Source organism: Anguilla rostrata, chromosome 9 (assembly GCF_018555375.3).
Source record: "Anguilla rostrata isolate EN2019 chromosome 9, ASM1855537v3, whole genome shotgun sequence".
NCBI lineage: Eukaryota > Metazoa > Chordata > Actinopteri > Anguilliformes > Anguillidae > Anguilla > Anguilla rostrata.
In genome coordinates, this window is record NC_057941.1 from 358,604 (window position 1) to 386,304 (window position 27,701).

Consider the following 27,701-nt stretch of genomic DNA (forward strand, 5'->3'; position numbering starts at 1 on the left):
TGAATGGCCACTACTGTAGAAACAGAAGCTTGATATCTGCAATAGAGAATGGCCACTACTGTAGAAACAGAAGCTCCAGATATGCAATAGAGAATGGCCACTACTGTAGAAACAGAAGCTCCAGATCTGCAGTAGTGAATGGCTACTACTGTAGAAACAGAAGCTCGATATCTGCAGTAGAGAATGGCCACTACTGTAGAAACAGAAGCTCCAGATCTGCAGTAGAGAGTGGCCACTACTGTAGAAAACGTGGGGCTCTGCAGAAGCACGCAGTATATTAATGATATGTATTAAAGAACAGGCAGTAGTGAATGGCTACTACTGTAGAAACAGAAGCTCGATATCTGCAGTAGAGAATGGCCACTACTGTAGAAACAGAAGCTCCAGATCTGCAGTAGAGAGTGGCCACTACTGTAGGACATAATCGTGCAGGCTGTGTCTGTGTGCTGGAGAAAGCACGCAGTTTATTTATATTAATAAATATGTATTTTAAGGAAAGGGGCAAGAAGTAATGTGAAAATGAACAGGTGGAATACCTTGTATTTCAATAAAACCATGAGCAGAGAGAATCATGGAAAAAATATAAATATAAATATAATTCTTGATGGCAGCCTGGAGTTTGCCAATTCAATTTTAATGGCCAGAGAGAGTTATTGTTTTATTCTGTTGTAAGGCCATGAATTAAATCTGACTGAGATGCATTAACATTAATGCTACCTAATATATAATTAAATGCAGCTGGTTACAGAGAGTATTCTTTTATCCTAAAACAGTTTGAAATTTGAATATTATGGATGCTACGCTACATTTCCAAAATTATGTGGACACCCCTTCTAATTAGTGGTTTTGGCTATTTCAGCCATACCCAATTGCTAACAGGTGCATACAATCAAGCATAAAGCCACACAATCTCCTTTGACAAACACTGGCCGTAGAATGAGTAGTACTGCAGAGGTCAGTGACGTTCAACATGGCACTGTCATAGGGTGCCACCTTTCCAATAAGCCAGTTTGTCAAATTTCTGCCCAGCAAAAGCTGCCACAGTCAACTGTCGACTAAAGCTCTGGGGCTGTTTTCCATGGTTTGGGCTAGGCCGCTTAGTTCCAGTGAAGGAAAATCTTAATGCTACAGCATACAATGACATTCTAAAGAACGGTGCTCTTCCAGCTTTGTGGCAACAGCCTTCATCATCAGTGGTGAGTATCTGAGACAACCCAACCCTTATGATCAGTGGTGTCTCAGACAACCAAACCTTTATGATCAGTGGTGAGTATCACAGACAACCCAACACTTATGATCAGTGGTGAGTATCTCAGACAACCCAACACTTATGATCAGTGGTGAGTATCTCAGACAACCCAACACTTATGATCAGTGGAGAGTATCTCAGACAACCCAACCCTTATGATTAGTGGTGAGTATCTCAGACAACCCAACCCTTATGATCAGTGGTGAGTTATTACTGATCACACGGCATTATGCATGCAGATACTGCAACTGAAGGCATTCAACACTTACAGCTTCCAAACTTCAATGGACAAGCATGAGCATCCATTGGGAAATCTTCCAAATGCATGGGGCATTCAGCGTGGATCGTTAGCCTGCAGAAGAAAGGAAAATAAAGAAAAGGGGGGGAAGAAAAGCAGCTTTATTAAAGTGGACTCCAGCAGGGTGAATAAGAGGTGAAATTATGGCTGAGTGTGGCTGTGCTTTGCTGTTTAAGCCAAACTCTGCACCACTCACCCCTTTCAACAAGTGACCTTGATTTCCCCCCGATTTACCCTGCTCACCTCCCTCAAACCCCATCAGGCTTTCAGCAACTCAGGTGAGAATTCATAATGGCGTTTCCACTCAGTATCCCCATCACTCTGGGGCCCTGGAGAGCTTTTACAGGCTCGCCCTGTTCTGATTGGATGTTGTCCTGAGAGGGTCCTTGGGTCTAAGATGAAACTGACATTCAGCTCCATGAAAAACACGAGCAGGACAGCCATGTAGCCATGGCGGCCTGGCAGTGAGCAAGTCTACACCTTGATTCTGTTGCCTGTGATTGGTCTAGACCCTGACTCTGCAGCCTGTGATTGGTCTAGACCCTGACTCTGCAGCCTGTGATTGGTCTAAGCCCTGACTCTGCAGCCTGTGATTGGTCTAAGCCCTGACTCTGCAGCCTGTGATTGGTCTAGGCCCTGACTCTGCAACCTGTGATTGGTTTAGGCCCTGACTCTGCTGCCTGTGATTGGTCTAGGCCCTGACTCTGCTGCCTGTGATTGGTCTAGGCCCTGACTCTGCTGCCTGTGATTGGTCCAGACCCTGTGTGTGTGTGCCCTATGTGGGGTATAGGCCCAGTGTTTGGGTGCTGTGTTCAGCATAGACCCTGTGTTTTGCATAGGCCCTGTGCTGGGTGTTGCATTTAGTGTAGGTCCTGTGTTTGGGCCCTATGTTTGGCATAGGTCCTGTAGCCCTGTGTTTTGCAGAGGTCTGCATGGGCATGAAATTGAAGCAGAACTCAGCCCATACCCGAGACCTTGAGACCCAACCTGACCCTGCCCGGCTGGTTCTGCTAAATTTGAAAATCGAACCCGATCCGAAACAGAAATCACTTACAGACGCGGTTTTACAATTCTTTGCTCAGCAGCTATGCGCGCGAGTTATAGCAATAATTACCATGTCGCAGTTGGCTATATTTTACTTCCATATGGGAAAGGACCAAGGCACAGCGGCCCATCAGCACAGCAGTGTGGAAGGCTAATAAACCATTTGTCTTATTGGCTAGTAGCGATCAAGCACAGTACACATCCAGTTTTTATCAGCTGATTTACCAGACCCATTTGCTTTAGCCTACGTATCTCACTAGAGCCTTCGCCACCAGAAAAGTTTCCACTAATTCTTGGACGATATCTCTAAGTTAGGTCTTCTTGCTGTCGTAGGTCAAAATAGCACAGCAAGCCCTATGGTATACGACCAGTGAGCTCTGTATCTGTTGTCAGAACAAGGTCATAATATTTCCACAATGAGGTGTTCCTGACACATTTGGTATTTTAAGAAGTTCTGCCTAAATTTTTTATTTAATTTCATCCACTGCGAAGTTAGGGGCTCATGCACATGAACTAGAAAGAGATGTGCAAAATTAGTTAAAATAAGTTTATTTCTTTAAATAAAAATACATTTAAAACGTAAAATACGAATTCATTTTTACTTAATAGAAAACTCGAACCCAGTCCGAAAACAGAGGCTCTGTTGAATTCCGTCATGCTGTAGTTTGGACCCTGTGTTTGGTATAGGCCCTGTGTTTGGGTGCTGTGTTTGGTATAGGCCCTGTGTTTGGGTGCTGTGTTTGGCAAAGGCCCTGTGTTTGGGTGCTGTGTTTGGTATAGGCCCTGTGTTTGAGTGCTGTGTTTGGCATAGGCCCTGTGTTTGGGTGCTGTGTTTGGCAAAGGCCCTGTGTTTGGGTGCTGTGTTTGGTATAGGCCCTGTGTTTGGGTGCTGTTTGGTATGGTTAGGGTTAGCGTTAGGTATAGGTATATTTGGTATAGGTCCTGTGTTTGGGGTCAGTGTTTGATATGGGTTCTGTGTTTGAGAGCTGAGTTTGGTATGATTAGGGTTAGGTATAGGTATATTTGGTACAGGTCCTGTGTGGGGCATAGGTCCTGCGACTGGTATGGTTGGGGCTAGGTATAGGTATGGTATATTTGGTATAGGCCCTGTGTTGGGCATAGGCCCTGTGTTTGGTACAGGTCCTGTGTTTGTCAGTTTCTTGCTCAGCAGGTCCCAGTCCTACATTCCCATCATCACCCAGGCCTGGGCAGCTCATCTCTACACCTCTGCACCCATTCCAGGGAAAAATAAAATCAAAGAGAAAAACGCTCAACACTTCCCCCCGCTCAAGCTGATTATTATTGACCCAGTGAAACTCATCAAATGGCTTCCTGGATGACCTGAGCAGATCAGCCTCATCAGCAGCAGGGCTGCCTCTCTGTTCCAGGCTCTGCTCCAAACAGCAGCCGCCCCTCAGCCTTCCCCCCGGAGAAGCCCTCTAATCTCATATTTCTCTCCCGCTCCTCCACTCTCAAGTGCACACAGTTCTTTAATGGCCCATCGCTCTTTCTTAGCGTGTAATATATGGCCCATCCACAGACACGCTGTTTGCACACACCTCCCTCAGCCACAGCACTGCCAGCCATTCAAGCCAATACTTTATATGGTGCCAATTTCACTGGGCAAAGCCAGGCAGCTGCGCTATTTGAAATGCTTTCTTAGATACAATAAACTAAATATGTAGGTACAGAAGTATGCATCTAAGAAAGAAAAGGTCAGAACCCAGACCAAAGGAAGCGTCTTCAGGACGGGCTGCAGGGGCTTGGAGCTGTGTTTTACGCAAACAGTGCAGATGAGATGGGAAGTGTTTGGCTCTATCCACCTCCACACCCCCGAGGACAGGATGGACGTGCTCATGTGAGAGTAACCCAGCGGTCTCTGAGTGCTCCTGTGAGAGTAACCCAGCAGTCTGAGTGCTCCTGTGAGAGTAACCCAGCGGTCTCTGAGTGCTCCTGTGAGAGTAACCCAGCAGTCTGAGTGCTCATGGAAGTACCAGTGGTGAGAGAGCCATCCGAGTGTCTCTCCACCTGTCCACCCTGCCTCCTCTGCCACCTGTTCCATGTACCACCCTGTCCACTTGTCTCCACCCTGCCTCCCTGTCCCACCTGTCCCACCTTGTCCCACCCTGCCTCCCCTGATCACCTGTCTCCACCCTGCCTCCACCCTTTCTCCTCCTACCTCCACCTGTCCCCACCCTGCTCCACTCTGCTCAACCTGTCTCCACCTGTACCACCCTGTCCCACCTTGTCTCCACCCTGCCTCCCCTGTACCCACCCTGTCTCACCCTGCTCCCCTGTATCCACCCTGTCTCCACCCTTTCTCCTCCCTACCTCCACCCTGTCCCCACCTGCCTCCACTCTGCCTCAACCTGTCTCCACCCTGACCCACCTGTCCCACTGTCTCCACCTGCTCCCCTGTACCCACCTGTCCCACCTTGTCACCACCCTGCCTCCCCCTGTATCCACCCTGTCTCCACCCTTACTCCTCCCTACCTCCACCCTGTACCCACCCTGCCTCCACCCTGCCTCCTCCTGTACCCACACTGTCTCCACCCTGCCTCCTCCCTACCTCCACCCTGCCTCCACTCTGCCTCCACCCTGTACCCACCCTGCCTCCATCCTGCCTCCCCCCTGTACCCACCCTGTCTCACTCTGCCTCCACCCTGTACCCACCCTGCCTCCACCCTGCCTCCCCCTGTACCCACCCTGTCTCCACCCTGTCTCCTCCCTGCCTCCACCCTTTCTCCTCCCTACCTCCACCCTGTCCCCACCCTGCCTCCACTCTGCCTCCAACCTGTCTCCACCCTGTACCCACCCTGTCCCACCTTGTCTCCACCCTGCCTCCCCTGTACCCACCCTGTCCCCACCTTGTCTCCACCCTGCCTCCCCCTGTATCCACCCTGTCTCCACCCTGCCTCCACCCTTTCTCCTCCCTACCTCCACCCTGTCCCCACCCTGCCTCCACTCTGCCTCCAACCTGTCTCCACCCTGTACCCACCCTGTCCCCACCTTGTCTCCACCCTGCCTCCCCCTGTACCCACCCTGTCCCCACCTTGTCACCACCCTGCCTCCCCCTGTATCCACCCTGTCTCCACCCTTACTCCTCCCTACCTCCACCCTGTACCCACCCTGCCTCCTCCTGTACCCACACTGTCTCCACCCTGCCTCCTCCCTACCTCCACCCTGCCTCCACTCTGCCTCCACCTGTACCACCCTGTACCACCCTGCCTCCATCCGCCTCCCCCTGTACCCACCCTGTCTCCACCCTGTCTCCTCCCTACCTCCACCCTGCCTCCACCCTGCCTCCATCCTGCCTCCCCCTGTCTCCACCCTGTCTCCTCCCTGCCTCCACCCTTATGCGCTTAGTGAGATAAAGCCTTTTACCTCCTGGGTAATCCTCAGACATGATGGTGATGATGTTCTGGGCCCTGAAAATGAACTGCACTCCCAGGAAAAGAAGCACTTTGCAGTCGACGTTAATTAATGGGTCTCCTGCAGATTCTGTGTGGCCCGCCAGCCAGGGAACTGCCCCCAGACGCCCCAGCCCCCCCCCCCACCTCCCACCACATCCGCATCCCAAAAAACAGGTGCATCGATCGCGCTGCTGCACCCGAGGTCCACAGCGCCTCGTCTCTGTCTGAATGAGGGGGGGGGGGGGAGGGGGGGGGCTCGCAGTGAAGCTCTCCCCCATGAGAACACACCCCTGTCCCGCCAGCAGATCAGGGATGTGGGGGGGGGCAGACCTTTCTTGAGCGCCCCTCCCATTCCAGCCCACAGTATCCAGTACAACGCCCTGGGGCCTTACACTCCAGCCCCCCACCCCCAAAAATTATAATAAAAATGAGGTAAAGCTTTTCTGATTGGTTCATTTTGAATGATGCTACCTAAACACAAGGCCAAGATGAGCTGCATGTAGATGGCAATCAGCCAGAGAAAATTCCAGTAATTATCAAATTATTGGTTGTAGAAATGCTGTGAATTGTAAAGTATAGGCGTACAACAAACAAGCAATGTGCTGCTGCTACTGCAGAGCGAAGCTGCGGCTCTCTGTCACCAGGAGGAGAAGGGTGTGAACGAGGACAAAAAAACTAGAGAACTCCAGAATACAGGATGGGCACTTGGACCAGTTTATTTCACTAATCTACGTCAGGGTCTGGTTGCTTAGGAACCATGACAAGGGCTTTATTTCATGTGCACTTGAGAAGCAACCTGAATGTTTTCTTCCACTGTGATCCATTCAAGGGCAGAAACATCTGCCTGGAAACAGCCAAATAATGTCTCCACATGACAAGAGGTAAAGCAACCAAAATAAAACGCTTTTTCAAAAATGCTTCAGTTCAGAACGAATCCGGCTAAAGCGTGCCTCTTCCTCAGTGACTCTTCCTCAGTGACAGCTCAAAGCAGCAGCTGCTTGCTTCCTGTTTCTCCTCCCTGATTAATTTGTGCTGCTCCCCAAGAAGGGAGCAAATGCTTGAGTTATTACACCAGCAAAGGTGAGGTCTGATAAAGGCTGCAATACATTATATACTGCATATTTTGGAGCTAAAACAATAAATATATATGCTGTATAAATGAACTCTTCATTCATTACGTTGACAGAAAACATTTTTAAATGCTCATCTGGCTAAGGTGCAGTGAGCAAAATTATACATGATGCTTTTGCGAAAACAACAAGGCCTTCTATCATAAATGACATTCACTTCGATCAATATAATTTACCACTGACATTTACATTTATTGGCAAGACACTCACAGTGTCCATGCGTTCTGCTTACATACATTTAGGAGCAACCAAAACACTGTGCAGGCGGTACAGCGAAGCCAGCGACTAGCCTGCAGAAGCCCAAACACACGCGAGCAGCATTAATGGAGACCTGAATCACGTCCAAAGCCCTTCCAACTTCATCCTCAGCAGTAACGTCTTCGCTTTGTGTTCCAGAGGCCAGAAATAAGCCTGGACGTGTGATAATGCATGTGCGATAATGAATGTGGTGGTGTTTTTAAAAATGTATTTAATTGGCCTGAGCTGAAAATATGCCGCTATCCTAATTTAAAGAAAATCACACAGTGAACACTGCATGTGCCACTCATTGCCTGGCCAAACGAGGTGAGCATCGTGCCCTTTGTACGGAGCGACCCCCTCCTCCCCGCATCACGGCTAACAGGCTCTGGGCCTGGTTTCAGGCAACTGCAAGCGAAACTCAGCCCTACCTTTCAAATCCCAGTCAGAGAATGCGGGCGAGCTGCAGATTATTTGGTTGGACTGGACTTTAAACATCTATAAAATGATTGCTTCCTCTCTGGAGATAAGGCAGTAATAAAAAAAACAGTCATTTAGTGTGTGCAGACTGAGTTATGAATCACACAGCGCTGAGCTCTGTGCTTTCTGTCCTTCCCAAAAAAATGAAGGAAAAAATATCTATCCAAAATGGTTCCAAGAGCATATATAAAATATAGAAAATGCAAGGATTGGGATAGTGTTGCTGTTGTTGTTTTGTGTCATGCACACACACACGCACGCACGCACACACACACGCACATATGAGCCGTGGCCCCAGAGGGAGCACAGGGCTCGGTCCAAACACCACCACACACAGAGAATCCCAGCTCTACCCTAACCAATCCCAGCTCCTAGCTCTACCCTCACCAATCCCAGCTCCCAGCTCTACCCTAACCCTAACCGAGAACCAATCACAGGGTAACAAGCACAGTTACACATAGTTGAGCCAATCACAGGATAACAAAGCACAGTTACGCCTAGCTTAGCCAACCACAGGCTAACAAACATCATTTACACAAAGCTTAGCCAATCACAGGCTGCCAAACAGCCGCTTTGAGCAGCAGACCCAATCACGGCTAAAAAACAGCAGCTACATGCAGCCCAGCCAATCACAGGCTAACGAACAGCAGCAACACTCAACCCAGCCAATCTCAGGCTAACGAACAGCAGCAACACTCAACCCAGCCAATCTCAGGCTAACGAACAGCAGCAACACTCAGCCCAGCCAATCACAGGCTAACAAACAGCAGCTACACACAGCCCAGCCAATCACAGGCTAACAAACAGCAGCTACACGCAGCTGAGCCAATCACAGGCTAACAAACAGCAGCTACACGCAGCTGAGCCAATCACAGGCTAACAAACAGCAGCTACACGCAGCTGAGCCAATCACAGGCTAACAAACAGCAGCTACACGCAGCTGAGCCAATCACAGGCTAACAAACAGCAGCTACACACAGCTGAGCCAATCACAGGCTAACAAACAGCAGTTACACGCAGCTGGGAGGGGGGGGACCCCCATGTGCAGGGACCCTGTATTTCACACCTCACCTGCAGTGCATTAATAATTCATAGTGTGTAACAAACATCTTTTTTCTGAAGCTGAAGCATAAGGGCTGTGTATGGCTGTGGCTCTTAAGGGAGCCTCTCTGCGCAGCAAACAGCCTTCATATCGGGGGGGGGGGGCAGGGGGGTCTGCGCCCAGGCTTGGGCTTGTAAACAGACGTTTGCACGTTTCCCAGGAGTACGGCTGCCAGTGTATCCTTAACCCAATTCGCTCCAGTAAACATACTTTAACGGGTGCCAGGCACGCCATGCAAGCCAGCTCAGATACAGGAGGGTCTACTGAACAAATAAAAGATTAAAAAACTAACTCACCACATCCTGCAGTCTCACCTGAGACTTAACGCTTGTTTTATTCTTTCAATTACATTTTCAGAGCACAGGAAATGTAGTACAGTTAAACCAGAGGGTCTTCAATTCTGAATTTGTTATTGTATTCAGGCATCTATGAAGTGGCAAAAATAATAAACACAATGGATGGCATTTTTGTTCCCAAAGCACTTTGTGGGGAAGAAGGGAAACTCTGCTCAAGGCCCACCAATGTGCAGCTCCTCCTGGGTGAGGCACGGCAGCCATTTTGGATGTGCCTCACCATTTCTTGGTTGACCAGCACACACAGCGCTGGACATGACGCAAAGTCACTCTCCGTAGAATGAGACCTACTCATCTGCTTCCATACGAGCAGAATGCTTAATCGAGCATCCACACGGCAGCTCTGAAAATATGTTTCTTTCCCCCTTCAGCAGCTCAACGGAGCCTTAATTAATCATCAACCATCCAGTTAGGAAGCAGGTCACTGATCAGCACTGAGAATACAGGCCCACATGGAAGCACCGGGCTCTCCTCAGCTCATCGTCAGCCCCCTAAGGGTGTGTTCCCGCCAACGCAGGGGCCCCAGCCCCCTAAGGGTGTGTTCCCTCTAAAACAGGGGCCCCAGCCCCCTAAGGTGTGTTCTCTAAACGGCCCAGCCCAAAGTGTGTCCTTAAAACAGGCCCACCTAAGGGTGTCCTGCTAAGCAGGGCCCAGCCCCAAGGTGTCCCACTGCCAGGCCCCAGCCCCCTAAGGGTGTGTTCCCACTGACGCAGGGGCCCCAGCCCCCTAAGGGTGTGTTCCCACTTACACAGGGGCCCCAGCCCCCTAAGGGTGTGTTCCCACTAACCCATACACAGGGGCCCCAGCCCCCTAAGGGTGTGTTCCCACTGACGCATATGCATGCATCATGACTATAGCGCCACCAAGTGACCAATCAGGGGCAAAATACTCCCACAGTAATCCACGTAACTGTGCCACGTGTCATCAAATTTGAAGAGCCCTTGGACCTGCTGTTTGGACCCCTAAAAATGCCTGTTTATGCAAGAGAAATAGAATACCTCAAAAACAGCAACACGTCTGTGAGTAATAATGGTAATTCTAATTCCATCCAACAGTTGAAAAACCCTGAATAATGAAAAAAATATTCAACGGGATTCACAATAGGCCAAAATCAATTGTTCAGTTCAATACCACCAAGCTAATCTCAAACTACACGCATCCTTGACTCTGAGTCTGAAATAAACGCAAGCATTAGTTTTTTTTTGCAGTTCATTTTGGTGATGCTGAACTCGGTAAACTATGCTTGTGCTGAAAAACGCCATGTTTGCATTTATTTGTAAGTGAAGTTTAAATTCAAGTGTAGACTGAATGGAAAAAGGTTTGATGAGACACACATGGTGCTGAGAGAAGAGAAATGAACACTAGGACAGGAAGTAAAACATTGGATAAGAACACAAAAGAACAGTCATACAGGAAGGTAAAAGCAGAGGGGAACAGAAAGGAACAGTATGGCAGGGAGGTAAATAAAGTGGGAGAGAACAGACAGGAATAGTAGGGCAGGAAAGTAAAGGGAGTGGGGGTCTGCTCCACAGACATGACCGCACACGGCACCTCACAGCTCCTTTTGTGTCCTGGCATATTGATCCCCCCCCCCCCCAACTCCCTCACACCCCTGCAGAAGTGCTTACTCCGGCAGAATGCATTTCTGCGAAGTGTTAATGCTACTGACAGGGAAAGAAATACATTAGGTGCTACATTCGAAGGCGAGCGGTGAAATTGGAAAAGGGGGGGTGGGGGTGGGATTCCATGCGAGCGAAAAGCAATACACCATTTTCTTAATAAATTTATCATGTGCTCCACAGGCGCAGAAGTGTCAACATTACAGCCGGTGATATGCAGGGAAACACAGACTGTGCTTCAGAGTGTCACATGAATACACCTAATTATGCGCTTACCAGTCCCCTGCGTGCTGCAGTGTGTAAGATCTTAAACTCTCACACTTAAGAGCTTCCACACAAAATCATTTTTTAATATCTTATTTTAGAAAGCCCTTTGAGTGCTAAGTTCCAAAGAGCGCTACGTAAGTAAAATTATTATTATTATTATTTAAACGTTTTGATTAGCATGGAGGAACCGAGCTGCAGTATTCCGTAGAACAGCAGCAGGATCCCGAGGGCCCCGGCCTGACCCCCACAGCTGCCCCGGCCTCACCCCCACAGCTGCCCCGGCCTCACCCCCACAGCTGCCCCGGCCTCACCCCACCCCACAGCTGCCCCGGCCTAACCCCCACAGCTGCCCATGCTGCCCGGCCTCACCCCCACAGCTGCCCACAGCTGCCCTGGCCTCACCCCCACAGCTGCCCCAGCTCCCCTCACCCACAGCTGCCCATAGCTGCCCGGCCTCACCCCACAGCTGCCCCGGCCTCACCCCCACAGCTGCCCCGGCCTCACCCCCACAGCTGCCCCGGCCTAACCCCCACAGCTGCCCTGGCCTCACCCCCACAGCTGCCCCGGCCTCACCCCCACAGCTGCCCACAGCTGCCCTGGCCTCACCCCCACAGCTGCCCATAGCTGCCCCGGCCTCACCCCCACAGCTGCCCACTGGCCCCTCACCCCCACAGCTGCCCTAGCTCCGCCTCACCCCCACAGCTGCCCGGCCTAACCCCACAGCTGCCCATAGCTGCCCGGCCTCACCCCCACAGCTGCCCATAGCTGCCCGGCCTCACCCCCACAGCTGCCCATAGCTGCCCCAGCCTCACCCCCACAGCTGCCCATAGCTGCCCTGGCCTCACCCCCACAGCTGCCCTGGCCTCACCGCCACAGCTGCCCACAGCTGCCCTGCCCTCACCTCCACAGCTGCCCCGGCCTCACCCCCACAGCTGCCCACAGCTGCCCTGCCCTCACCTCCACAGCTGCCCACAGCTGCCCTGGCCTCACCCCCACAGCTGCCCACAGCTGCCCTGCCCTCACCTCCACAGCTGCCCCGGCCTCATCCCCACAGCTGCCCACAGCTGCCCTGCCCTCACCTCCACAGCTGCCCCGGCCTCACCCCCACAGCTGCCCACAGCTGCCCTGCCCTCACCTCCACAGCTGCCCACAGCTGCCCTGCCCTCACCTCCACAGCTGCCCACAGCTGCCCTGCCCTCACCTCCACAGCTGCCCCGGCCTCACCCCCACAGCTGCCCACAGCTGCCCTGCCCTCACCTCCACAGCTGCCCACAGCCATTACGCTCACATCAGAAATGCCCTTTTAGGAGGACTCTGTCTAAGCACTTTAACTTTGAAACAAAAAGCATATTTCTGGGATAAAGTGAACAAAAAAGTTTTTTTGCATTTTTCCATAACACAGGTTACTGTTAAATGTGAAGGCCCACCATCCCCACCCCTCATCCCCTCATCCCCCCACCCCGCACCCAAGCTGCTTCCTCCGCAGATCCCGTCTGATTGCTGGGGGCATTATCTCACACATTTCCTGGCTACAGCAGGAACCACTCAGCAGCCAGCCTCATTAATCACACACCTGTGCCAGTATGGCAGACTCAGAACAGACTCAGAACAGAGTCAGTGCAGTCAGAACAGAGTCAGTGCAGTCAGAACAGAGTCAGTGCAGAGTCAGTACAGTCAGTACAGGCCCAGTGCGGTGGCCTCTTGCCTCTCCACAGTCCACCTTAATCCCTATCATTAAAAACACATTAGGCCTGAACCCTTCCCCTGTCCCGTCAGGGCAAAGTCCCTATCTTAAAAATATGCTCAGAGGATTAAATGTGATATATGAAGCTTGATCTCCTTGGATACCCGCCATAGCAGCCTCAGATAGGATCATCACAATGAGGCCTGTAGCACACAGAGCAGTGGATCGTGGGAGCGATATGGCGGGGGGACTCACCGCATGGTGTACAGCAGGGTTCCGTTGTCCACCAGCCTCAGGAGTTTGTTGGGCGTGGTCATGTTGTGTGCGACAGATTTCTTGCCGTTATGGAAGAAGGTGTCTGGGGTCCAGATCTTGCTGGCCAGCAGGTTGTTGAGGGGAAGGACGTGCATGGGTCCATCGAACTTCAGCCTCTCATCCCTCCAGCTCTGCCGGAAGAACACATCGATCGTGTACTCCTGGGGAGAGACGGAGAGCATGAAGGAATCATTACACACAACAACAGATTCATTTCGCTCATTTATCTTTGAGAGAAGGAAGAGTGCACATTCTTTGCTCCTTAATTTAATTTTTAAAAATGAAATGTCTTCATCAGGGTGAAGAAACGTGGATGGCATTTTGTTAAACTGAAAGAGCAGAGGTTGTGCAATATTCCTTTTGGAATGTTTATCTGCCATTGATTTGCACCTTTTTAATGACTAGGTGTGCATCATCTTATTTACAAATCTAACAGACTTTTAATGCCAATTCTCAATTAATTGAACTACTCATCTGAAAAATGTAAAACGGGCAAAACACACTAATGATGCTACTGATGTTACTGCAAAATCCTACTTTGCCCTGTGGTTGTTCTTTCCTGGCTTCAGTCCCACCAGCCTCAATCACCCTCAGCCCCCATCAGCCCCCACCAGCCTCAATCAGCCTCAGCCCCCACCAGCCTCAATCAGCCTCAGCCCCCACCAGCCTCAATCAGCCTCAGTCCCCACCAGCCTCAATCACCCTCAGCCCCCACCAGCCTCAATCACCCTCAGCCCCCATCAGCCCCCACCAGCCTCAATCAGCCTCAGCCCCCACCAGCCTCAATCAGCCTCAGCCCTCACCAGCCTCAATCAGCCTCAGTCCCCACCAGCCTCAATCACCCTCAGCCCCCACCAGCCTCAATCACCCTCAGCCCCCATCAGCCCCCACCAGCCTCAATCACCCTCAGCCCCCATCAGCCCCCACCAGCCTCAATCAGCCTCAGCCCCCACCAGCCTCAATCAGCCTCAGCCCCCATCAGCCCCCACCAGCCTCAATCACCCTCAGTCCCCATCAGCCCCCACCAGCCTCAATCAGCCTCAGCCCCACCAGCCTCAATCACCTCAGCCCCATCAGCCACCACCAGCCTCAATCAGCCTCAGCCCCATCAGCCCACCAGCCTCAATCAGCCTCAGCCCCCACCAGCCTTAATCACCCTCAGCCCCCACCAGCCTCAATCAGCCACAGCCCCCACCAGCCTCAATCACCCTCAGCCCCCACCAGCCTCAATCAGCCTCAATCAGACTCAGCCTCCACCAGCCTCAATCACCCTCAGTCCCCACCAGCCTCAATCAGCCTCAATCAGCCTCAGCCCCCACCAGCCTCAATCACCCACAGCCGCCATCAACCCCCACCAGCCTCAATCAGCCTCAGCCCCGATCAGTCTCAATCACCCTCAGCCCCCTCCAGCCTCAGCCCCTATGCTGGGGGGGGGGGGGGTGCTAGATGTACGGTATGCTGCAGGGGGTTAGACAAAGCTGGCAGGGGTAAAGAGCTTTTCTGAAAACTAAATCACCTCCTGGGTAGAAAAAATATTTCCTTTCACGATTAAATAAAATCCATTTATGATAGATTAAATAAAATCCATTTATGATAGATTAACTCAAATCAAGTATGTAAAGCCAGTAGGTGGTATTTTCTGTATTTACATACGGAGAAGTAAGCCAGCCTACTTCTTCCCTTGCTGCTACATGGGGAAGGGGGTGTATATGCCAGTAGCATATGAAACTAAATTAAAGACACTTTCTTTGCAGGCTGCCATTGCCATATCAGCCTGTTAAATCAGTGTACCCCTAAAGAGACAGGGTCTGTTATACCAGTGTACCCCTAAAGAGACAGGGTCTGTTATACCAGTGTACCCCTAAAGAGACAGGGCCTGTTAGAACAGTGTACCCCTAAAGAGACAGGGTCTGTTATACCAGTGTACCCCTAAAGAGACAGGGTCTGTTATACCAGTGTACCCCTAAAGAGACAGGGTCTGTTATACCAGTGTACCCCTAAAGAGACAGGGTCTCACGCAGTCTATACCAGCTGTACGCGCTGCTCTGAGCATGCATTAGGCTCCCAACCCCCCCGCTAAGACCATCACGGAAACACCGCCATCTTGTTCAAAGACCCTTTGATGTGGGTCTGGGGGGGGGGGGGGCACAGGCATGACTCGCGTCGCCGCGGGCAACTCCAAACGTGCTCTGGAAACACAGGAAGGCAGCGTGAGGACATGCCCCGGATGCTTTCCTCCCGTATCCTGCGAATGCTGATCGCAGAGAAGAAGCTGTTTACTCAGCCAGGGAATGGTAATGAAGGCGGCCGCTCTATCTCCGCCTGCCCTGCACGGGCCCTTCACTGTCATCGCCTAATAGACTAAGAGTCCACACATCAGCACGATATGACAGCAGAAATGGAAGCTGACATTATTTATTTGCTCATAGATGGAAAGACTCTCTGGAACTGCGGCACTAAATCCTGTATATCTTTGGGCTATTTCAGTCTGTTAACCACACATTGCTTCTTGTTTAAAATCTTCTCCCCAACTGCATGAAACGCCAGTTGTTGGAATTTCTTTTTACATCTCTTAAAAATACTGTAATCCATGTAAGAAAAAGGCTGTGGACTTTGCATTTACATTTACATTTACATTACATTCATTTGGCAGACGCTTTTATCCAAAGCGACGTACAAGAAGTGCATTTTTCATGATCGTAGACAACTGCTGAACACGGGTTCAGTAAGGTACAATTACTTATTTTGTACAGCTATTTCTAGCTGAGAACAATGAACACTATCCTGGTCTAACATCTGCAAAGCCAAACTAGGCAGAAGATTAAGCTAGAGTATTAGGACAAATACAATTTACCAAGAAGTGCAGGGATGGGGCAACATGTAACAAGTGACAAGGAAAAAAGGGTTTTTTTTTTTATTTTTTTTTTTTAATATATATACACAGCATGGTGGTGGTTATTCTAGGTATAGTCTGAAGAGATGAGTCTTCAGGCCACGGCGGAAGATGGATAGTGAGGGGGAGGTTCGGAGAGGGACGGGGAGTTTGTTCCACCACTGGGGAGCTAGGGTGGAGAAGCTCTGTGATCCCTTTGGGCGGGTGGGAGGGGTTACAAGACGCCCTGCTGCTGCAGAGCGGAGTGGTCGAGCAGGCACATAGAATTGAGTCATGTCCTGCAAGTAGATGGGGGCTGTCCTGTTGGCGGCAGTGTAGGCAAGGGTCAGGGCTTTGAATCGTACTTTACTTTAAGTACGGACATTTCCCACTTCTCTCTCACTCACTGACATTCACTGACATAACGACATAACAGACTCAAAGCAAGAGAGGATTATAGGGCCAAATGGCAGCATGCAGCATGATTTGGGAAAACAAGCCTCAGGCCAGGAGAAGGAGAGGGTTAAACCAGCCTCAGGCCAGGAGAAGGAGAGGGTTAAACCAGCCTCAGGCCAGGAGAAGGAGAGGGTTAAACCAGCCTCAGGCCAGGAGAAGGAGAGGGTTAAACCAGCCTCAGGCCAGGAGAAGGAGAGGGTTAAACCAGCCTCAGGCCAGGAGAAGGAGAGGGTTAAACCAGCCTCAGGCTAGGAGAAGGAGAGGGTTAAAATCTTTTTTTTAAAAGGAATCATCTCCTGTGTTGAAAAACAAGAAGTGGTGATTTTGAGCTGAATGATAGTAAGGAGCTGAGCTTTGAGCTCAGTCCCTGTGAGGGAAAAGAAATCGGATTCTCTGGTTTTTCATTTTCCTTGTTTTGGCATCCAAATGTGGGTTTGCAGCACAGAAAGAAAATTCCTGGGACAGATACTGTGTCTGAAGACATGCATACAAGCACACAATTTTTACTCTGCCCCACCTATCAGTGTGCATTTGAAACAGGAGAATGGAGTCAGCTCCCCTTCTTCATCACCATTACCACCATTAAGCACTGAGGGACATGTTCTGGGGACAGACACAACCCGCTGAGGAACACAGGTTTGTGCTGTCTGAGGTCACCGAGGGCAACCGTCTCTCAGTCAGTGCCATTTCCCGCGGCTCCAGGGCCTTTCTACAGATCCCAATCAAGATCCCATTCCAGATCCCAATCAAGATGCCATTCCAGATCCCACTCAAGATCCCATTCCAGATCCCAATCAAGATGCCATTCCAGATCCCAATCAAGATGCCATTCCAGATCCCACTCAAGATCCCATTCCAGATCCCAACCAAGATCCCATTCCAGATCCCAATCAAGATCCCATTCCAGATCCCAATCAAGATCCCATTCCAGATCCCAATCAAGATCCCATTCCAGATCCCAATCAAGATCCCATTCTAGATCCCAATCAAGATGCCATTCCAGATCCCAATCAAGATCCCATCCCAGATCCCACTCAAGATCCCATTCCAGATCCCAATCAAGATCCCATTCCAGATCCCAATCAAGATCCCATTCCAGATCCCAATCAAGATCCCATCCCAGATCCCACTCAAGATCCCATTCCAGATCCCAATCAAGATCCCATTCCAGATGCCATTACAGATCCCAATCAAGATCCCATTCCAGATCCCAGTCCAGAATCCAATCCAAATCCCAGTCCAGAATCCAATCTAGATTCCAATCCAGATCCCATTCTAGTTCCAGTCCAAATCCTGTTCCAGATCCCATTCCAGATTCTAATCCAGATCCCAGTCTAAATCTCAATCCAGATCCCATTCAAAACCCTATGCAAGATTCCAGTCAAGAATCCAATTACAGTAGAGTCATGTTTTCTGCCAAAAATCTTGACAAAAAAATCACACGAGCCCATGAACAAAACACAGTTTTTTTCTTCATCAAAAATAAACACTTTGCATTTCAAAGTATATTTAATGGTGCCTCTTCCAGTAGTTGTACAATCTTAAACCCCGCTATTTTGTTTTCTGACTTAATTACACTTCACTTCCTGTACACAATTAGTGCCTGCCTACTCCCTAGTCTTTGGCACTATCCTTTAAGAATTTAGCTTCTCCCTTTTAAGTTGTTCGTCTGAATCAATTACAGCACATGGAACACTCTAATTATGAAACCAGAAGCCCAGCGGAAGCACCAAAACAAAACATAAAGAAGAGAGAAACACACATATGTATTTTAGATGGAGTTTCTCTTATTTTAGAGATGAAATATCATACAGAAGACAAGCCAGTTGTTTCAATTTCATACTGTTTGCATCAGAAGGAAACACTTGAATATTAATCACTGACTTCCAAACTCATGTTTCTAAAGATGACTTCGTAATCATGCTTTTATTATATTTTTAAAAGGCTTCAACCCCATCAAGCTCCTCCCAGTCATCTATCCAAACTTAATAAGACAGACACAAACTCACGGTATAAAGCTTGGATATGCCGGGTTGGTTTGTTGGGAATAAGAAACTCAAGGTGAAGAAATGCATACCTCTTTTAATGAAAGCAAATTAGCACCGATTCAATGTGGGATTTAATTTAATGATCCAAAGAACTGGAGCGGATTCCCAGGGGGCTGGGCTGGGAGGCCTGCACTGGGCCTGCTGGCTCCCCTCCAGGGGAGAATGATTGATTCCTCATCTACAGGCTTCAGAAGGAAAATAAACACACACAAACACACAAACTAGCCAAGTGGCATGCACTGACCTTTCCAAACTCCTCTCATCACAGGACTCAGAATTCTGAGTGCCGGTTAGTGGGAGCATTTGGCCAGTACAGTACATCCCTCAGGACGGCAGGCTTAGGGTCTGGGGGGGGGGGGAGTGGCAGCGTACTCTCATTCTCATGAGGATGGGAGGAAACAGGTCTGGAAATTGCACACTTTTTGAAAGCAGGACATTTGAAGCGTACTCCCAAGGGAAGAGTGCTTCTGTCCAGTGAAGGTCGATTCCTCTGTCAGGGAAATGAAAGATTAGCCTACAGAGGCTAAAGCTAAAAATTTAGGTTAAAAGACATAAAGAAAGCAGTCTTCAGCTATAAGACCAGCCTTCAGCTATAAGACCAGCCTTCAGCTGTAAGACCAGCCTTCAGCTGTGAGATCAGCCTTCAGCTATAAGACCAGCCTTCAGCTGTGAGACCAGCCTTCAGCTATAAGACCAGCCTTCAGCTATAAGACCAGCCTTCAGCTATAAGACCAGCCTTCAGCTGTGAGATCAGCCTTCAGCTATAAGACCAGCCTTCAGCTATGAGACCAGCCTTCAGCTGTGAGACCAGACTATGATTTCCTCCCACACAGCCAAACGCTCAGTTTTAAATCAGCTGTTATTGAGTGCATATGGTCCCAATTGGACTCATAAGCAGCCTGTTTGAGATTAATTAACACTGTCCATTGTACTTTGGACAGTATGCAAAGGATTTGCAACCAAGTACTAAATATTATGATCTTATATCAGATTATGTTTATTTTTCAAATCACTTTCCCTCTACTAAAATAGGGGGCAAAACAACAAAAATTGTGTCACTTTTCACTGTCCAAATACTTATGCACTCTGGTGTATCTGCCCTCATGACCCTTCCTGCAGTATAAACCTGCCACATTGGGAGATCCAGCATGGGAATGACTCAGACTGGCACAGTGCAGCACGTTCGGTCCGAGGAACAACAATACATGGTCCAGAAAGCACCTTCTGGCTGACCCTTAAACCCCATACAGTTAGGGTTAGGGTTAGGGTTAGGGGTTAGATACCCTTAAACCCCATACAGTTAGGGTTAGGGTTAGGGGTTAGATACCCTTAAACACCAAACAGCTTTTACATTCTTTGGGATTCCTGTTGATTTTAGAATCCCATCTGCAATGAAGGACTTCTAACTAGCAATAAAAAATAAAAAGAACCAATAATGTACTGAAAAAAGTAGTTCTCTGTAGAACTGTAGAATAAAATGTTCAATTAACACTGCACAGAAGTGGGTTATGATGAACTTAATGAGCAACAGCACTAATTTAGGTAATGTACAAATATATAAATAAGGCATTCATCTTAACATTGAAAGCGGTAAAAAAAAACTTTCTAGACTGATATTCAGAACATTTTGAAACTGTGGCATGAAATGTACACAATTATAAAGGTAGAACACACAAATGAAAATTCAACACGGCGTGAATAAAGTAAGCGATTTACGATTTGGTGGGAATGAATCGTGGAAGTTCTTAGACCCAGGTGTAAGTTTCAGGAGGGTTTTGACAAATATCCATGAAAGAAAGTGCTGACCAAAATTTCATGACAGAGTATAGTAAGGCAGAATAGCAGGAAATTGTTTTTGAGAGACTCACATTACTCAAAAACCGTACAACAAATCGCATTGTCCAATACAGTTTTTCCCCCACATAAGAGAACCATAAAGGTTTCAATCAACGATGGTTGCACTGGCGAATGAACTGCATTTCCCATGGTGCTGATACGTTCTGCAGTGGCGAATGAACTGCATTTCCCATGGTGCTGATACGTTCTGCAGTGGCAAATGAACTGCATTTCCCATGGTGCTGATACGTTCTGCAGTGGCGAATGAACTGCATTTCCCATGGTGCTGATATGTTCTGCAGTGGCGAATGAACTGCATTTCCCACGGTGCTGATATGTTCTGCAGTGGAGAATGAACTGCATTTCCCATGGTGCTGATACGCACTGCAGTGGCGAATGAACTGCATTTCCCATGGTGCTGATACGTTCTGCAGTGGCAAATGAACTGCATTTCCCATGGTGCTGATACGTTCTGCTGACAGTAGTCTCAGTGGCATGAGGCTTTTAATTAAACAAGAAGCATCATCATTCCTCCTCCTAATTAAGTCTGGCAAGATATTCCTTTAATTTTGGTGTATGTTCGCTACAATAAAAAGTCTATTAAGCCTTGTAGTCTGAGAAACAATGTCACTTCAGTGTAATATTTGCACAGATAAATTTATATCCATATTATAAGCTATGCTAAACTAACTCCTGAATGCTTTTACAAAATGGTGCATGTATTAAAACATAAAAAGACAAACCTAAAAGATTCAGGGAGATTATAGTACTTTACAACCTTCAGTAACCACAGTGATGAACTTTTCACTCCATAGTGACGCACCTTCTGAATCATCAGCTCCATAAAGTTAGCTGGCCACAACAAAACAGACTCAGTTGACAGCCCCATCATCGGAAGTGGAGGACAGACATTTCAGCAAAGCAATGAGGATACTGTCTATGAGGTCAAATCAAGTCTTCCTAAAATGAGGTGCCATTTAAATGATGTTATGGGCACTGACCTGCCACTGTACACAAAGGGGAGCATGCAAATGAGCTGTTTAAATGGAGTTTGTCCAAACATCTCTGTTTGTCTTCCGGTTCCAGAGCCAGAAAGATGGTGAGCTCCCAGGGGAAAGCACTTGAAAAGGTAATAAAAGAGAGTGGAGGAGGAACAACAGACAAACTGCCAAAGGAAATCGCTGCTCCATCCGTGAGCATGCTCACTTTAACCGTGGATATGTGCCTTTTAATGTCAGAACAAAGTTCACCCAGCACCACATGAGATATTCATCCATCTAAAGCCATGGAATTCCTGCAGATACTGTACATGCACTTCATTATTATACGGCACACAGGGTTTCAGCAACATCTCATTACAGAAAGAGTCCCATCTGGAGGCTGCAGCCTCATTTCAGAAAGAGTCCCGTTTAAAGGCTGAAATATAAGTACTTTAAAAGTTATAGGGATTATAGAAAGCTTAAAAATGAACCGCAATACAGTGCCAAACTTTTTTTAAATACATAAAAATACTCATTTGAAACAGAATCGAAAACTTTTTCTTTGTTATTTTGTAATCAGAATACGATGGGATGAATGTGACAGTTCACATACAGCAGAATGCCTCCACCAGTCCAAGTGATTGGATTAAATTGAAACGGCTAAACAAGCCTGTTTCACCAGAAACAGTGACAGATCAATAGTGTGTAAAGAAGGCTTATCTTCCTTGCTAGAGAATTAGAATGCATTAGACACCTTCCATTTAAAAACAGCCAGAGCATGCTGCCAAATTTAATTGATAAAAGGGGTTATCTGAAATCTTGTCTCATGTTTAATATTCATGAAACATCTTAGAAATTAGTTATGCACCATCAAAATGAATGTATGGAATGAGTTCTATTTGATGCTCCCTCAAATGCAATATCAAACAGGAAAACATCCAATAATAATCAGATATAACAGGCTTGTTTGACTTGTTTCCTCATAATTCAGCATTGAACAAGCATTTCACATGAAATATTCAGCAATAAAACAAAACCTATGTGATCAGAAAACAGGGCTAGTCTGCCACAGAGCTGATCTGTGTCCATTTTGTGAGAGCCCTGTGGACCCATTACTCAGCTGTGATTTGCATGGGGAGGCTCACGGCCTGCTGCAGCCTTAGAGCACAGTTTACTCTTTACTTACAGACATTTTAATGTGTGATGTGGCGCAACGAGATCTTCATTAATACCAGACATTTTAACAATGTGAATATGGTGAGAGGAGAACTTTGTGTTCTCACATGCAGAACACACAGAAAGCACACACAAGTAAACCTGACCAGGATAGAACCTGTTTGTTTGATTTTTCAAAAACATCACACCTAGTAAAGGAATTAAAATAGGTTTTTTTTCATTACATACAAAATAAAAACAGAAATACTTTCACTTTGATAGTCAATGTTTGGGACCTCTCACTCTCATGGATGAAGAAACAGCAGTCAGTTTACCCCCCCCCTCCTCTCTCTCTCTCTCCCCCCCCCTCTCTCTCCCTCCCCTCTCCACTCTCTCTCTCCCCCCCCCCCCTCGCTCTCTCTCTCCCCCCCCCACACGTTATCCGATGTGTTCGGACAGTTTTTCATTTCAGGCTCACAGGCACAACACATTTGGAGGCAGTGTGATTCAAGCAAACATCTCCTTTTATACAAAAAGTGTGCGTACAATCTCGGGTTTTAAAATTCAGCACAAGTTTAACACTACTATATAGTAAATGGTTTACACTGCACATGCACTTAGCTAATGCAGCTTTATCACATTTCATTGATTGCAGCGTTTAGACTGAACTCGCATGTTACCTGCAGAGTGTCCCCCCTTAGCAATCAGCAGCCCCTGCTGAGCATTACAAACAAAGTGCCAGCATAATCAGCGCGGTGTTGGCTTTATGAATTATTCAAAATACAGTTTTTCTTTCAAAACATATAATACTAAATCACAGAACCTGTTGATTTGTTTCTGTGGTTTAGATAACATAAAATGATAAATGTGAAATATAAAATTTGGTTAACTGTTTGGTTAAATTTGGTTTACCACATGCCTGTATGGTAAAGTATAACCATGGTTAACCATAACTGCATAGTAAAGTATAACCATGGTTAACCATGCCTGTATGGTAAAGTATAAATAACCATGGTTAACCATGCCTTTATAGTAAGGTATAAGCATAGTTAACCATAGTGGAGGCACCACTCTGGTTATGAGGCTGCATGTTTCCTGAAGCTCCCTGCAGTCTGAACTCCAACCCGTCTGACTGATCTGCTGCTCTGTGGAGCTACCTGAGCAGCATCTGACTGATCTGCTGCTCTGTGGGGCTACCTGAGCAGCGTCTGACTGATCTGCTGCTCTGTGGGGCTACCTGAGCAGCGTCTGACTGATCTGCTGCTCTGTGGGGCTACCTGAGCAGCGTCTGACTGATCTGCTGCTCTGTGGGGCTACCTGAGCAGCGTCTGACTGATCTGTTGCTCTGTGGGGCTACCTGAGCAGCGTCTGACTGATCCGCTGCTCTCTGGAGCTACCTGAGCAGCGTCTGACTGATCTGCTGCTCTGTAGAGCTACCTGGGCAGCGTCTGACTGATCTGCTGCTCTGTGGGGCTACCTGAGCAGCGTCTGACTGATCTGCTGCTCTGTGGGGCTACCTGAGCAGCATCTGACTGATCCGCTGCTCTCTGGAGCTACCTGAGCAGCATCTGACTGATCTGCTGCTCTGTGGGGCTACCTGAGCAGCGTCTGACTGATCTGCTGCTCTGTGGGGCTACCTGAGCAGCGTCTGACTGATCTGCTGCTCTGTGGGGCTACCTGAGCAGCGTCGGACTGATCTGCTGCTCTGTAGAGCTACCTGGGCAGCGTCTGACTGATCTGCTGCTCTGTGGAGCTACCTGAGCAGCGTCTGACTGATCTGCTGCTCTGTAGAGCTACCTGGGCAGCGTCTGACTGATCTGCTGCTCTGTAGAGCTACCTGGGCAGCGTCTGACTGATCTGCTGCTCTGTAGAGCTACCTGAGCAGCGTCTGACTGATCTGCTGCTCTGAAGAGCTACCTGAGCAGCGTCTGACTGATCTGCTGCTCTGTGGAGCTACCTGAGCAGCGTCTGACTGATCTGCTGCTCTGTAGAGCTACCTGGGCAGCGTCTGACTGATCTGCTGCTCTGTAGAGCTACCTGGGCAGCAGGGTCGTTAGTCACACAGTAATTATGCTGCACATCAATAGAAACATCACTCTGCCCACGCATGTTCTTTCAGATAAGTCAAGTGTACCGATTTCAATATGGATTAAATGTCTCCTCAAAGTCAATCTGGATGATTCACACCTGACAGCGATGCTCCAAGGAGCTGCAGCGGATGTTTTCCGACCCGCTGGCCAAACACAGGGTCTACTGGTGACTGAACACAGGGTCTACTGGTGACTGAACACAGGGTCTACTGGGACTGAACACAGGGTCTGCTGCTGGCCGAATGCAGAGTCTACTGGCAGGCCTCATATGGGGCCTGCAAGCCACAGCCTCTCATCAAGGTCAACCACAAGGTCAAAGCGCTCTCCCTGGGTCATCTCATCTGCTAAATAAAGACGCAGATCTAAGATCCTCACACCACTCATGACATCATCATGCGCCGCCTTCGGGATCAGTTTCACACCGTCGTCTCCGCCGTGTCAGAACATCCGCCGCTCCCCTCCAGCGAAGACGCGCTCATCGTCTCCAGGCAACATGAGTCCTCTGGAGCGCGGTGGAAACAGACTCGCCGCTGTGGAGGTCAAGGCCTCTTCATCACGGCTCTGAGCGCCCCGCAGCGCGGGGGAGGGACTCTGGCCCAATGACACGCAAATTCTCAGAAACAACCGACCAATCGATGAGGAGGTCTGTGTGTGACAGTCTGGCAGGACTGAGGTAACGACGACTGAGGTCCAGCTGACCGTGCGCTGCTACGCTGATGAAGAGTGTGTTTACCGCCCGCTCTTTCTGCTGAAACCTGCTGGCCTCATAAAAACCACCCAGAGGACGCAGCAGACGGGCAAAGCACCCTGACGCACCGCCCCCCACATCCTGACCTATTACTGATAGGCTGCGCATCCCCAGGTAGGAAATCTACCTGCGAATAGTCCAGACAGGGAACGCCTGGGCAGGGACTCCATCCCCAGACACACTGATATCCCAGACTCATCATTCTCCTCCCGCTGTACCCAGGGCATTGGGTCCTGCTCATATTCGTTGCTCTTGATTTGGACTGGTCATGACGGTGGACAGTCTAAATGGTCTCAGTACCTGTGCCCAGCAGGTCTGCGTGATGAAGACAGGGAGCGTATGAACACACCGTTTATCAGCACAACACATCAGCCCCCACAGCGAGCACGGCGTATCCAGCCTGACAGCAGCACCACCATCATCATCATCATCATCGTCATCATCATCATCAGCCATCAATAAGACAACTGGTGCAAAATCACTCACTCATAACTCAAAATGTGCACACTTCTGTTTTAAAAACAAAGAAACACAGAGAACTGGATGCTGAAGATACATTAAATTCATGTGAAAACCAACTCAGCCACTTACTCCTGTGATCTGCTCTAGACAGAGCAAAGCTTTTTAATGCTTATTCATCCTTAACTGGAGCACCATCAGACTGCGGTGGAGAGCGAACTTGAGACGGGCAGAGACGTCAGACTAAAGAGGAAGTCACTGTGGCAGAGAGCAGGCCTGTCCTTCAGGCTTCATCCCAGGCAAACCCCGGCCCCATAATTGGAATTTTTCTATTCCCAGTTAACCTTTCCCTGCCCTGCTTTATTTCCTGAGTTTTAGTTGGAGTGACTAATCTGCTGGACGCGGCCCCCTGAGGAGGAACTGAGTGATGGATGGAGAGAGCGTGCTCGCGCATACTGACAGGAACAAAAGATTTCACCCCCACTCGTAATTTGTCAGTTTAGACGACCTTTACACCGTTTCTGTTTGGTTTCCCGTTGTTATTTTTCTTCTTCCGCCCGACAAAAAATGCAACTGTGAAACCCTGAAAGGGACCAATTACTGCCGAAGAAAGATTGCTTGCCAGAGAAAAAGACTTCCTCACTACCTTAGCCAAATAAGCCACAGAGGGAATGAGTTTGTACCTCAGATAATAAACTAAAACTGTAACTCAGCGAGGGCAGGCTGACAGAAAAAAGCCAGTGCGGACCTTACAGGAACGTAGAGCAGCACGCAGGGCTCTGGATGCTCTCATATCAATTAAAGACAAACCAAAAACATTTCAGAATAATTTCTGAAGTTCACTCAATATGCCTAAATCTTCCAGAAGAGAGCGGCTCCTTCACAGAGCTAAAACTGTCCTTAGAAGCCGCCCAGGACCAAATCAACCCAGCATGGCTGTTACTGCGCTGGCTACTACACTGGCAACTATGTAGTAGTAAAATTCTGCTCCCTTCTCAAAACATAATACCTATTTAAAATATGTCTTCCAATGTCCTAAGATAAAAGTCAGCGTTCATAACTGTGTTTGAAATGTCACTGTAACACAGTGAGCGGGAAGGTGTGCAGCAGTGGGGGTGGGGAGGGCGGGGGGGCTGCTAACAGAGACATCTGCTTTCTGTTTTCCATCTTCTCCAGACCCCCTGGGGATGGCCTGGGGGTGGTGGGGGTGGGGGAATGGCTGGGGGTAGCTAACTCACCATGTCTGTATCCGACACCGGCCCAAAACTGGTGACGTAGATGTTGGTTCTCACCTCCGTCACGCTCTCTGGTGAGAAAGAAACAAACGCAGGAAACGAAGCCGCAGTCACACCGTTTGAGTTCGTAACGTTCTGACACTGAATACATCACAGCCAGTCTCTGTCAGAGCTGCTACACAAAGCACCGTGCCACAGGAGTCTAATTGTTTTAAATTTAAGATCATGCTGTTCTTTCAGCTTTCTGAAGTACTTTTTTCCACTTCCTTCTTCGTGTTTGTACTCTTGTCATGCGACAGTGTTCAAAAAAGTTATATTTGCAAAAATGTTGCAATTGTTTAAAGGTAATGTTTAAAGGTAGCCTGAATAAAAAAATCCTTTTTTAAAATGTTTTAATTCATTAAATCAATACTGGGACATGGCACCAAAACAGTATTAAATAATTCAACAAAAACCGATACTGGTTTCTTCCAAGAGAATAAACACCTTTCTGTATTGTGTTTGTAATTGGTGACTGTGGTTGCCATTCCACTTTGATGTAAATGAGTGCATGTATTGATCTGGTAAGAATGAACGTATTTAATGTGCAGTAACAGGACCATGGTGGACTGCCAGTCATGTCTTAGACTGA

The 27,701-nt window shown here is 48.4% G+C and overlaps 1 protein-coding gene across 1 annotated transcript in view; it reads right to left on the reverse strand.

Annotated features, from left to right (window-relative positions):
* gabra3 (gamma-aminobutyric acid type A receptor subunit alpha3) overlaps positions 1–27,701 on the reverse strand; it is a 120,026-nt gene that overhangs the window by 25,110 nt on the left and 67,215 nt on the right. Inside the window, exons 4-6 of the mRNA XM_064349549.1 lie at positions 27,074–27,141; positions 13,132–13,352; positions 1,519–1,601 (exon numbers count right to left, since the gene is read on the reverse strand). Of these exons, the coding sequence (XP_064205619.1) occupies positions 1,519–1,601; positions 13,132–13,352; positions 27,074–27,141 (372 nt within the window). The remainder of the gene's footprint in view (positions 1–1,518; positions 1,602–13,131; positions 13,353–27,073; positions 27,142–27,701) is intronic.